General features: G+C 46.8%; 1 protein-coding gene across 3 annotated transcripts in view; it reads left to right on the forward strand.

The window, feature by feature from the left end:
- The window catches only part of Smoc1 (SPARC related modular calcium binding 1), a 156,921-nt gene that overhangs the window by 122,281 nt on the left and 22,302 nt on the right, over nucleotides 1–12,338 (forward strand). For all 3 annotated transcript variants that reach the window (XM_026780667.1, XM_026780672.1, XM_005343288.3), the window contains exon 7: nucleotides 1,262–1,342. In XM_026780667.1, the coding sequence (XP_026636468.1) occupies nucleotides 1,262–1,342 (81 nt within the window). The remainder of the gene's footprint in view (nucleotides 1–1,261; nucleotides 1,343–12,338) is intronic.

Here is a 12,338-nt window from a genome sequence, read left to right on the forward strand (position 1 = left end):
AAGGAAGGAGGGAAAGGTAATGGGTATGGACCACCGTTAGAGAAGTAGGAGAAAGAGATTGGCAAGTGGAGCTGGCTGGGTGAAGGCATAGGGATTTGGGGAGTTGCACTAAGACATTTGGGAGAAACATTCTAGGTTAAGGGCGATAGTGGATGTTGGCCAAATAAAGGCCGGGAGTCCCTGGAGGCAAGGCCAGTGAATTGGAAGTGCTGGGGCACAGAAGCCTGGCCCGTGTTCAAGGCAGGGGGCACTTAGGCTTCTGTTCTGCAGGGAGTTTACCCAGTGCTCCAGATTCCTGTGACAGGAACAGGAAGTTTGGCAGAATAAGGTTTCCAGAAAGTGTGACAATGAAGTTCAGCTATCAGTGTACAACCTATAGCAAGATTTCAGCAGCACTCAGCGGAGAGTATCTGGGGCACGAGAGAGTAGAACAGAGAAATGAAACAAAACCATGCCATGGCAGCATGGATGGGGATGTGCCTAGGGTAGGCTCAGCTCAGTGAGATCAGAATCCGCAAACATCCCCTGTCACTAGAAAACCTGAGTCCTAGGGGATTGGGTGCAGGATGCAAATATGACACCTGGGAAGACCGTCTTGCTGCTGTCATTGAAGATCTGGTTGCCACATGGTATGTTCAGGATCAGGATTTCCACATTCTCAGTCTGCTTGGTGACCCTGGTACCGAGAGCCTGCAGGCACCCTGGGGCGCCCTAGATGAAGGTGCTTGCTGTGTGCTCAGCTTGACTGTGAGAAGGGGTTGGAGTATGTGTGAGACTCACTCCTCTCTCCCCACACAAAGCAGAAGCCCAGCGGGCTGAATCTGCCCTGCTTCAGCTGTTTCCTCTAAAATGGTCTCTGCGGTGTGTTTGGCATCCGTTTGTTGATTTATCCCCTTTAAATCTTCTCCCAGGGAAGCGGGTGAGAGGGACTTGGCTTGGCCCGTGTTCCTCACCTCCTGGGATAATATTTTTATTCCTTGATGGAGTGGCTTGGTGCCTCTGAATTCTGACTACTCTGTGTCCCGGCACAGGATGCCCTGGTTGTCTCTTAAAAGCTGGGGGCAAGAAGCGCTTCCGTCACAAGGAAGAGAGAGTGCGTTGGCACTGGTATGAGGTTGATGTGCCAAGAGAGAGATAGCTAAGCTTTGATGCGTAGGCCTCTAAAAAGCTTGTTACAAGTCTGGGTTACACTCTGTGTTGCTTACTTCTCTCTCCATGTATGTACACACTTTTTTCTCTCTCTTGTTTTTTTTTTTTCTAGAAATTACAGCTCCCACCCTATGGATTAAGCACTTGGTAATCAAAGACTCCAAACTGAATAACACCAATGTAAGAAATTCAGGTAAATAATCTTCCTTCGATTGTGTATTTATTCAACTCGTGGTCCCTAGGAGCTCCATTGCTGCCCCATGACTACTCCTCATATGGGTTTGTTTTCTTTTCTGCTTCCTTCCTTCCCTCTTTCTCATCTGCCTTCCCTTTCCCTTCTTCCCCTCTCTCTTCTTTCTCCTCTTCCTCTGACTCCTTTTCTGAGACAAAGTCTCATTATTTAGCTAAAGCCGATATCAAACTAGTGACTTTTTCACTCCAGCCTCCTCCCAGCGCTCAGCTGGGGTGGTGTCACTCTGCCCAGCTTTATAGTGTGGTTTGGGATGACTTGTATCTTCTTCATTTTCTGCAGCTATAAAATAAGGAGTCTGATGAGTTCGTCTCTTCCAGCTTTTGTTTTCGTCTTTTATCATAGCCAGGATCAACTTTTATGAGTAGTTGATCTGTTAGGATGACAAATTTTGTCAAGATGTTTTTAGTATTTTGATTGACTTTCTAAATGCCACACAGGAGATTTTGAAAGGAGCAGGCTGGCCATTCAAAAGTTGGGCTTTAAGCTTTGACCGAGACTTAATTCCTCTGTTTTGAGGCATTCAAGCTGCTTACAGTCATGCCCTTCCTGTTTTGGTCTTCTGAGGTCTCAGGAATGGTCAGGGTTTTGGCACTGACTTAGCAGAAAGGTGATGAATTGTGAAGAGCGACCACATTCGTAGGGTTTACTTGAAACATGATTTGCCACCAACAAAGATCAAACCCAACCAAGATCACTGGCCATCGATCAAGACTAAATATTCCCCAACAGAAAATGTCCTAGCAGACCAGAGCTGAGGTATTGTCGGGGAGGAGCGTTCTTTCTCTTAAGCCATCGTAATGAGAACTAGCTAGCACTTGGCATAATTTATGTGCTTGGCTGAGTCTAACTTAGCCATATCCTTCCTTTATTAGTGTCAAGGACTAAGGACTAAGGATTCCTGCCTTTGAAGGGGCAGGCAGAGCTGTCCTTGGCTCCTCTGCTTTACTCCTGTACCGGCTCTGTGCTAGAGGTGGCGGTATGGAGGCCAGAGTTCAGGGAAGGAGACAAAGAGGTAAATGGTGGGCTGGTCAGTGTTTCTCCGTGTTGATTGGCTTACTGTTTGATGTAAGATGGAGGTATAGGATGAGATAGTGACATAAAAGAGGCCATGTGAACGGCCTTGGGCAAGATAGAATAGTCAGCAGTTAGAGCACAGGTTTTGGAATTTGCAAAACCTAGGTATAGCACACAGAGAGTGACTCTAGCCAGAGAAATTCCCTGGGCCTTAGTTCTTACCTACAGGGCAGGGCATGGTCTGTCTCTCAAAAGGCTCGTCACGTTAATGTCTGTATGTTTTTTTTTTTTTTTGACTGTTGCCTGGCTAGATGATGAATTGTTAGGTGCATGCATTTATTACTGTTCACAATGATAATGACAATACCATGAGGCTTTTGGTGGTGCTATGCATGCTATGACCCAGTGGATGCTATGTAGGTATTTTCCCACTGACATATATCTGTATCTCTTGATTTTGGGGATAGCGCCTTGATATATAGTCCAGGGTAGCCTGGAACTCACGTCTTCTTGCCTCAACTTCCTGAGTGCTAAGATTACAGATGTGTGCCACCATGCTTAACCAATGACAGTGCTAATTGCAGTTAGACCGGAGGAAGCAAGGGACACATGTCCTTCTGAAGTGTGTTCTCTGAGTGTATTAAAGTGACAGCATCAGGTTCTGATTGTGTCCTCTACTGGTTTATGTAGTTTTCTGTTGTACGATCATAGGGTCATGTTGAGAAATTGTTTCTAGACAAGTACAACTATCTTCCTCTTGTTGTACTGGCCCGGCCTCCTTTGTTTCCCATAGTTGGTGACTCTATAAGGTTAGTATATAGAACAGGATAGTTGCGGGAGAGTTAGTTGCTCTTTAGAGGAGACACATCAAGGAAAATGACTAGGCTTTGGTTTCAGTAATGGCTTAACAGATTATAATATTCTAAGTCATTATCACCTGGCCATGGTGACTGATACCTGTCAATCTTATTGATGGATTCAGATATAAAAGGCATGGTTCTGCGAGAGTATTTAGCAGATAAGATGGCCACCTGACTGTTTGTGCAAATAAAGTTTTAATGGGACACAGCTACACTGCTGTTCTTGACCATTTTTACCCATGAGACCAGGCTTGAATCGCTACCCCAGAGCCTGGATGGCCTGCAAAGCTTAAGATATTTACTTTATGATCTTCCACAGAGAACATTTTCTGGCCCCTGGTATCCACAGTTGAAAATGGCTTTTGAGTGGGAGGTACATGCCTAGGGTTGTCTTACTCAAGGTTTTTGGCCCCTACATAGAGCAAGCAGACGTAGGAGCTGTGACTCCTGAGGAGTTTCCTGATGCTCCAGGTAAGCCTGTACCATCCTAGGAAGTTCTGGGGCCGCTCACAGGTGCATCATCTCACACGGACCATTCTCAAGCTTGACCATCCTGTTCCGGGGTATGAGATCTCAACTCATTGCCAAGGAGGCATCATAAGGTCTGGATTTTCAGGCAGTGGAGTAGGGTATCTTTCACACACCAGCCACATACTGGTCGAAGCATGGTCTTTGGAATCAGATGGATGTGCACATCTGGTTTCCCGGACTTGACTTTCCTTACCTTGGAAAGCCAATCAGCTTCTCCGAGTCTTGCTTTCCTTATATATAAAACTAAGTTATTGCCCTTCTGGATTTTGTGAGGCTTCAGTTTTAGACCTGTAATTCATGGGTTTACCGTAAGTGATTTAGAAGGTAAACGAAGCGAAGGAAGCTGCTTCGGTGGAGTGTTTCCTTGTCCTGTGCTCCCCATCCTCTCATGTTGGCACACGGTCAATGAGGCAGGCAGACATCCTTTGATGGCCTTGCACATGGTCCATGGCTTTAGGTGAGTACTGGAGCCTTAGAGTTATGCACCTGAGGCCATTTTTCATTAGAGTTTGATGGAGGATTCTGCATTCAGATGAACTTCAGACCACGCTTGGGGAGGTTGGAGTCAGACTCTGTGAAGTACGCCTGGGTGAGAGCTCATCTTCTCAGCCTTCTCCCAGAAGGGAAAAAAAAAAAGGCAATTCCAGTTTCTTTTACACCCCAAACATCCTTTTTTCACACTCAGACCCTGTGACGCCAGGTTTGTTTTCTGGCCTGGGGACTGTTGATGTTGGAAAGGTTCCACTGGGCGCCTGAAAGTTGTGCAATAACATGACACACACGCCTGAAGACGTATCCAGTCTTCTCCCCTCCTAGAGGTTCTGGCTCTTTCTGGAAAGCTCTGCCTTGTGTTCATATGGCTGCTATGGCCTTTTGAGTCCTTGGCAAGTTTGGCATATCCCAATTTGTCTTTCTGATCCTCTCTTCCTTGACCACCTCCCTCATGCAAGTTTGGCATATCCCAATTTGTCTTTCTGATCCTCTCTTCCTTGACCACCTCCCTCATGCCTCACCTCCCAAGTATCCGTGGCTCCAGGAATCCTTTCCGTATCTGGGAGGATGATGTTCCTAGCCAGCTAACACCCCAGATCTTGGGAGCAGCGTGTCCTAGTAGAGTGCTGGCCAGAGCTTCTGCTGCTTTTTCAAGGAAATGTGAACTCCTGCTGAGTTTTTTTTTTCATCCAGAGTTTGGTATCATGACATTTCTTAAAATACTCGACATTTAAAATATGTTCAAGTCATATCTATTTATAGAAGAAGGTAAAGCAATAAGACAAATAACAAGAATTAGCCTTCATCAAACCCTTTTCGCTCCCCTAGGTCTAAGCTGACTACATAAAGATACTTTATAAGCTTATAAGTCTTCTTTGTCTCTTTATAATTTCTGTCTTTTTGTTTCTATATGACAAAACATCATGCTTCCTCTCCCAAGAAAGTGCTATCTCTCAGGAACTGGGGTCATGGATGTGGCCACCATGCTTACTGTGCACCATGGCAATGAGCCAGGGCTGCAATGTTTCCTTCTGTCCCGGAAGCCCAGGCTAGTGATCATAGCCTCTGGGTTTGTCTCTGCATCCATATCTTTTCATTTCCTTGCTTCTTGTCTTTCTTGCAAAACTCTTTCCTGATGTGATCAGGGTACCCAGAACCTGGCCCCATGAGTTAAATTCTAAAGCCTTTCCTTTCTTGCCTCCATGATCGGCATTTGTGTCTCTGTGGATGAAGCAGTTTATGGTCACTCTGTTCCCTGGAGACAGAGCTGCCATTGAGGACCCAAAATGGAAACACGGTTCTTTGACATTTTTCAATAAAATAAGATTCTCATTTCTTCTTGCATGAGAATATCTTTCTGTGTTTGCTCAAGGTGTGGTCACATGTCACAGATAGACCAGTTGACAGTGTTCGTGCCCTTACTCATTTGGGCAACGTTTTTCTTATAGGCTGGCTGCTGGGCCGCCGGCTACAGTTGAGATTGCTTTCCCACCCAGGACATTTCTGCTGGGAGAGCTGCTACGACCGGGGTTTGGGGTCATGGAGGCAATGGCACCTCCTGACTGGATCCCCACCCCCACAAGTCTATACTTTTTGTCCAACTGGAAACCGTGGGCTGATGTAATGACCCGAGGCTGGAAAAATAAACAGCTTGCAAGGAAACCTGTGGTAGCCGTTGTAAGCAAATACCCCACAGCCACCTGGAATCTCACACATGACGTGATCGGAGGAAGAATGAGTAATCCACCAGCATTCGCAACGGGGACGGGCCTGGGCTTGTGTGCATTTAAAATATCTATATAAAAACACATCCTGTTACTGGCCTTCTTGCTGTCTGCCCTTTGGACTCATGAAGATGCTTTGGTCAATCATGGTCAATAGGGTTGAAATGAGGATGGGGCCAGATGGTCTTCCAGGGCTTTCCCTTGGCAACAAAGGCTTTGCCCTTTCTCTACTGTTTTCCTTTGTGGAGAGGAAAGGTGATTATCACTGGGGGCCTGGGAGCCAGGTCAATGGTCCAGTTTGACCTTGCTTTCATATTGGCTTTCTTGGTTACGTTACTCTGTCGCCCCATTGTCTGTTTCTTGTAGTGTTGGAATGGGAAGCGTGTAGTCACAGGATTCAGTCTTTGGGACTCCCCCTACTAGCAAAAGTTTTGTTTCTAGAAGTGAATTTATATGCAATTTGATGTTCGGTAACAAAACCATGTCCCAATATTTTCCTTTTGTCCTCAGTCATTAATAAGCTGCGATCAAAGAGCTTGCTCAGGTATTGTAATTGGTTTCCTCCCAGTTTCTGAAAGTCAGTGATGACTTTGGCTTTAGTCCGAGACTCTTCATTATGTGTTTGTGAAATGACTGCAGGATATCGGGCTGTGCAGTTTATCAACACACGCATGCAATATTAGTATTTTGGGAGGAGGAAGAATACGGGTATACTTAATTTTTATAAATTAAAAAAAAATATCTCTTTCACCCTCCCTTTTGTCTGAGCTCCTTTCTTCCTCTCTTGCTTCAACTTGAATTTTCTATAATTTAGTTCTTCTAGCACAGAGTCTGCAGGTCAGGGTCATTGAAACTACCAAGAAAAACTGGGGAGGGATAGGCTACTACTTCTTGGTACTTGTCACTGCAGAACAGCTGTGAAGGATTTCTTAGAACCTTTGGAGGAACGGGCATCTCTTCTGGCTTTGTGGATGAGTCCATAGAGATGGGGTGTGAGGAGGGTGACGCTTTAGGGGGAAGTTGAGAAGGAAGATGTTTATGTGCTAAATTTGGGCAGTCCGTCCCAGAAGAAACAGACTCTACCCATCCCCCCTCCCCAGGAGCTCAGTATCTGTCTGTGTGGGAAGTGGGTGTTTACCACTTCAGACCATGGTGAGCCATGCATGGCCATTTTAGGTTCTTCAGAGAATCTATTTACACAGGCTGGTTGTACTGTTTTCTTATATATCCTTACTCATGACTATTCCGCCTAAGAGCCTGTTTATCCTGGGGGTAGAGCTGCTCCCAGCCAGCCTTCGGGATGTGGGATGTTAGTTCTGCCTGAAGGTGGAACTTTGGAGGCACAGCAAGCTTGCTGTGGTTTGTGGACCACATAACAGTTTCTCAAGAAGTATGAGGTACGAGGGACAGGCTGACGACTCCCAGCATGCTTACCCTTGACTCAACTCTTCCGGGCGTTCAACTTCCAGTGACTTAGGCAGCTAGGTCTGGATTAGCCTCCACAGTATAGGAAGGTGTGCTTGTTCTGACTGAACTGTGTGGGCTGTTAGAGGAAGAAGCGCCTGAGAAGCTTCCAGTACCACCCCTGACTTTGAAACTAGGAAACAGGAGTCCAGCTAGCTGAGGGCTTGTGCAGGGCTCTCGGCCCATCAGCAGCGGTGATACACTAAGGCCTGAGAAGGTAGGAGGGCAACACAATGAGTATGTAAGGAAAGGGTGTACCAAAGGCAGGGCCGGTGATGTGCTCCTCTCTAGTAGATGATGAATGCTTTGTCAGCGATGTTGCTTTGGAGTTCTGGATGTTATTATAAAAAGCAGACAGATTCTTTAAGACATCTAAATATAGCTAGAGACATAAATTTCCTCTGTAGGTTGTGTACCCCCGTATTGCATGGACCAGGGCAGACTGTTCCCACAACCTGATCCTTGGCCAGCTATTACAGGCCAGTTGAGGAGCCAAGCTGAACACAGGTATAAGAAGATGGGCCGTACCCCAGATGTGACGGAGGACACTGCCGCCTTGGACCAGATAGTTATAATAGCACCACCCCTCTTACCTTACTGTGGCACCAGGTTAAATGTCCTACATATATTTTGTGGTGTTAGGTATCTGAATCTAGGCCTTGATCATGCTGAGTAAGCCCCACGCCACTGAGCTACAGCTTGTCTCACATGTTAGTACATCTTACCTTCATAAGCACCTGTAGGGCACAGGTAGGGGCTACTCTACTTTTACAGGTGAGGAACCTGGGACTTTGAGACTGTCCAAGGTCAAGAGCCACGTGGGGGAAGCCAAAAGGTCTGTCCTCGTGACTGCTGTGCTATACTGCCTCTATTCTGACTGCTGGCGACATCTATGAAGGCTTCCACTACGTCAGTCTCTAGGGTGAAGTGCACTGGAGCTGGAGCAGTGGACACTTACTGTTGCTTCAGCCACAGGCCCTGGAAGCCCAGGTCTCCATTAACCCCATCTTTGGCTCCTGGAGCATTTCATCTGAATGTCCCAAGTTCCTTCTGGCTTTGGGAAACAGCCACCCAGTTGAGATCATACAGCGTCCCAACTTATCCCTCTGGGGTAGAGCTGAAGGTGGTCCTTTGTTAACCAGTTGGCCCATCAGGGGTCCTCCCGAGCACGCTCCAAAGTCCCTCCCAAGGTAGGAATAAGGATGAGGGATGATGCTATCTTTTATTTTCATTCTGTTTTGTGGCAGACTATGCAGAAAGAGGATTTTTTTCTTTTAAAAAAAGATAGGGATGAGGAAATCTATTGCAACAGAAGAGGTGACTTTCTTAAGTTTATGCAAATTCGGTTTCTGATACCCCACCTCTATCCATTCTGGTCTGAACAACCAGAGGCTGATTTGATTCTGTTAGTAGGTGACTTTTGCTTTTCCTTTGCCCCAGCTGGGCCTGTCTTCTGGGTGCTTGCATTCCTTAGCCGATGGTCAGTCCTAGGAGCAGTGGCTCTGTGGAATCTCCCTCTCTGTGGGGTTCTCAAAACCACATGGATGACTCCAAGTCACAGGATATGGAGAGCTGGGAATTGGCTGTGACCAAGTGGCCCTCACTGACAGAGGTGGTGGAAAACTCGTGGTGAGATGGCAGGCCAGCTTGGCAAATGGTGCTTGGAAAAATTATCCTCTGAGGGGCACTTAGCCCCTTCTGTGAAAAAATTGCCAAGTCCCCAGTGAGGTGATAACCTATTCACATAATTGGCTTGAAACCATAGGTGCCAAAACCCCACGTGGCTGAATAAACAGAGTGTCTCCGTGATGTTCCATAAATCATTCCTAAAGATTATGACTCCAGCAGGGCCCTCCCCTCAGCCCCCACACCCACAGTCCCCACCCAGCCCCTTCAAACCCCAGGCCCACCATTTTGTCCTTCTCCTGCTGGCCCACTCTCCACCAAATCCTCAGGTGGTCCCAGTACCAGACACCCACGTGTTGTCAGACCTGGAGAGACCTGCGGTGGGAGTCACACCATTCCTTCCGCCCCTGGAATTCCATCTCGTTTTTAGAAAGGTTGTTTTAAGTGTATGGTTTGTTATTGTGGGTCACCGGTCAGCATTTCATTCATTTTTGATAAGAGACGAGATGGGCGGGAGGTATTTGAAGAGGTTTCAGGGTCGTTGTTGTCGACACAAGGCCAGTGTTTTCCTTAATATTCTTGGCCCAGCGAAACGATTCCTTTTGCAATGAAATACAAGCAGGCTCCTTTCATTTTCTCAGGCTGAATCACCCTTTATTGATGTTTATCCCCATAAGAAATTTAGTCTCGATGGTCTGAGGGTTGAGCGTAGCGTTTCCCAGGATGAGTTGGGGTCAGAGATTCTTTTTCCAGCCCTTGCAGTCTCATATAGAACATGCTGGCATTTATTCCGCTGTGGGTGGGCCCCATTTCTGGAGCACTGGTTAGAATAAGATTCTTAGACTAAATATCCTTCATGGATTCCTTCTCTGTGAGAGTCTGTGGTTTTCTGAGTGAGGAGCAAACCAGAGTGGTGGGCAGGAAGGATGTGATGGAGACCTGGTCCTTAAGCACACTGGTGGGGTCAGAGTACAATGGGTAAGGGGCACAGAAACTCAGCAGGAGCCATGCTGTGCCTTAGCCTCCTTCCAGGGAAGAGCCCTCAGAGATAGCTTCAGGGATGAATGGAGGAAGACCTTGAGTGAGGATTGCCCAACAAGTCATGGTTAGCTCTTCCTGATTCATCACGTGTTCTCAGAATTGTTCTGGCCTTCTCAGGGACTAATGTGATATCAGACTAAGGTACAAATATATCCATTTAATAGCCTAGGTTCACATATGTCCCCAGCACTTCTTTTTAACCTCCGCCTGAGCCCCCAGACTTTTTTTTTGTCACCCAGAATCTTGCATTGGGTCCTCCTCTCAAAGACATTGTCCCCAGCCTTGCTAGTATCCTGCTGTCTTCCATTGCCTATCTCAAGGAAGAGAAGCAATTCTGTCAGGATGGCCAAAGTAGCTCCTTAAATAACCACTAGGTTTTTATCAGGAGAAGCCACATGCTTCGCCAGGGTACCCTTCCAGTCTACAGATTTTGTTTGAGCTATGAGATAGGATCTATTACATAGCCTAGCCTAGCTTCAAACTTCCCATCTCTCTGTCTTAGCTACCCCGCTCCCTCCATCACTACTCTGTGGTGGAATTACAGATGCAAGTCACCACATCAGGCTTATGACTCCTCTCTTCCCCTCTATGTAGGACATCTTTCCTGAAGTCCTTACAATGCCCCTTTCAGTACATCCGTTTGTATGGGCAGCCTGACCCTGTTGTCTGACCCAACACTATTGAGCTGTTGTGACATGAGCATCCACAGTTGGTTTTGGTTACAGCAGGTTGTTCTGCATAATGTGGGCTAGCCTCATGTGGTCAGTTCCAAGATTTAAGTGAAGAGACTGGAGTTTACTGAAAAAGAAAAAAGGAAGAGGAAGAGGAGAAGCAAGATGAGAAGGAGGAGGAGGAGGAAGAGGAGGAGGAAGAGGAGGAGGAGAAGAAACCTGGAGACTGCTGTGTGAAGGCCCTGCTTTTGTGTCCTACAACTGTGGGCATTAGCTATTGATCTTGGTCCAAAATTGCCTCATCTTGTGTACCTGCATTTCTACCTGACTGATTTGCCTATGTATTTTAGATTTGCTATATCTTTAGTTCATGAACCTAGTCCTTAAAAATCTCCCTCTCATCGTGTGTGTGTGTGTGTGTGTGTGTGTGTGTGTGTGTGTGTGTGTGTAGAACCTTGAGTGTTATAGTCCCTCTGCCTCCTCTCTGTCTACTGTCTACTTTCCCCGCCTTGAAATTCGTTTTGTCTGTCACGGTAAAGCTCACAGTAAGGTCCGCCCACTGGTCACTGATGACTTGACTCAAAGGTGCAGAAGTGTTGATTACCCAGGAGACTCAGCTTCCTCTTCCCTTCCTCCTCTCAGATCTTCCTTCTCTGAAAGTCAATAGCCTGAAAGCAAGACCAGCCCAAATCCTGTAATGTTTGTTTGTTGGCCACTTTTGCTTTTAAGAAAATATGTAAAAATTAAGAAAAGACAAAGAAGGAGAGTCCCGGAATAGAGGGTAAACTCCGGGCTCCAGTGAATACTGGGGATTAGCCGGGACTTGCTCTCATTCGCTCTCCTCTGCTCCTAATTACCATGGGCAATCATGAGACACAGACCTGAGCCAGTCCTAGCACATAGAGATGTCCTCTACGCGGATCCCAACTTGGCTGACACACAAAGACCTGGGCTCTGGGCCCATAGACAGGGTTGACATTCATCTAGCTCATGCTGGCCTTTCCAGCCCTGTCTCCAACTTTGCTCTCTGCTGTTCTCTGCTGGTCCCATTCTCTCTCATACCATGTGTGACCGGGGAGAGACACACTGTGTGTCTTCTGATGGCAAGGCCTGGACTTAGCGCCTTCCCAACATGAGATGCTTTTCCATTGTGTTTCTTCTTGAGGTTCCGTTGCCAGGGGGAGGGTGACTGAGCTCTTTCTGCTCAGCGCCATCTCGGGGGCAGGTTTGGGAAGGGCTGTGTGGAAGTGTCCAAGTGTGTGTGGTTCCATCCCCTTGTTCCCTCTTCTCTAGTGTGCGTTATATCTTCCAGGCATATATGGGCAGCCATGGCCCATTCTCATAGTTACTGGGTCATACCTTCGTATCTTATCTCTGTTTCCCAAGTTTTCCTAAGCAGAGATGAGGCATTTCAGAGCAGTGTGCATCTGAGTTAGCAGAGCTCCTTGATCTGTGAGTTAGTGTTGCTGAAGGGACCCTTGAAGTCATCCTGGCTTGCATTCTGTAAGCCAAT

Source organism: Microtus ochrogaster, chromosome 1 (assembly GCF_000317375.1).
Source record: "Microtus ochrogaster isolate Prairie Vole_2 chromosome 1, MicOch1.0, whole genome shotgun sequence".
Lineage (NCBI taxonomy): Eukaryota > Metazoa > Chordata > Mammalia > Rodentia > Cricetidae > Microtus > Microtus ochrogaster.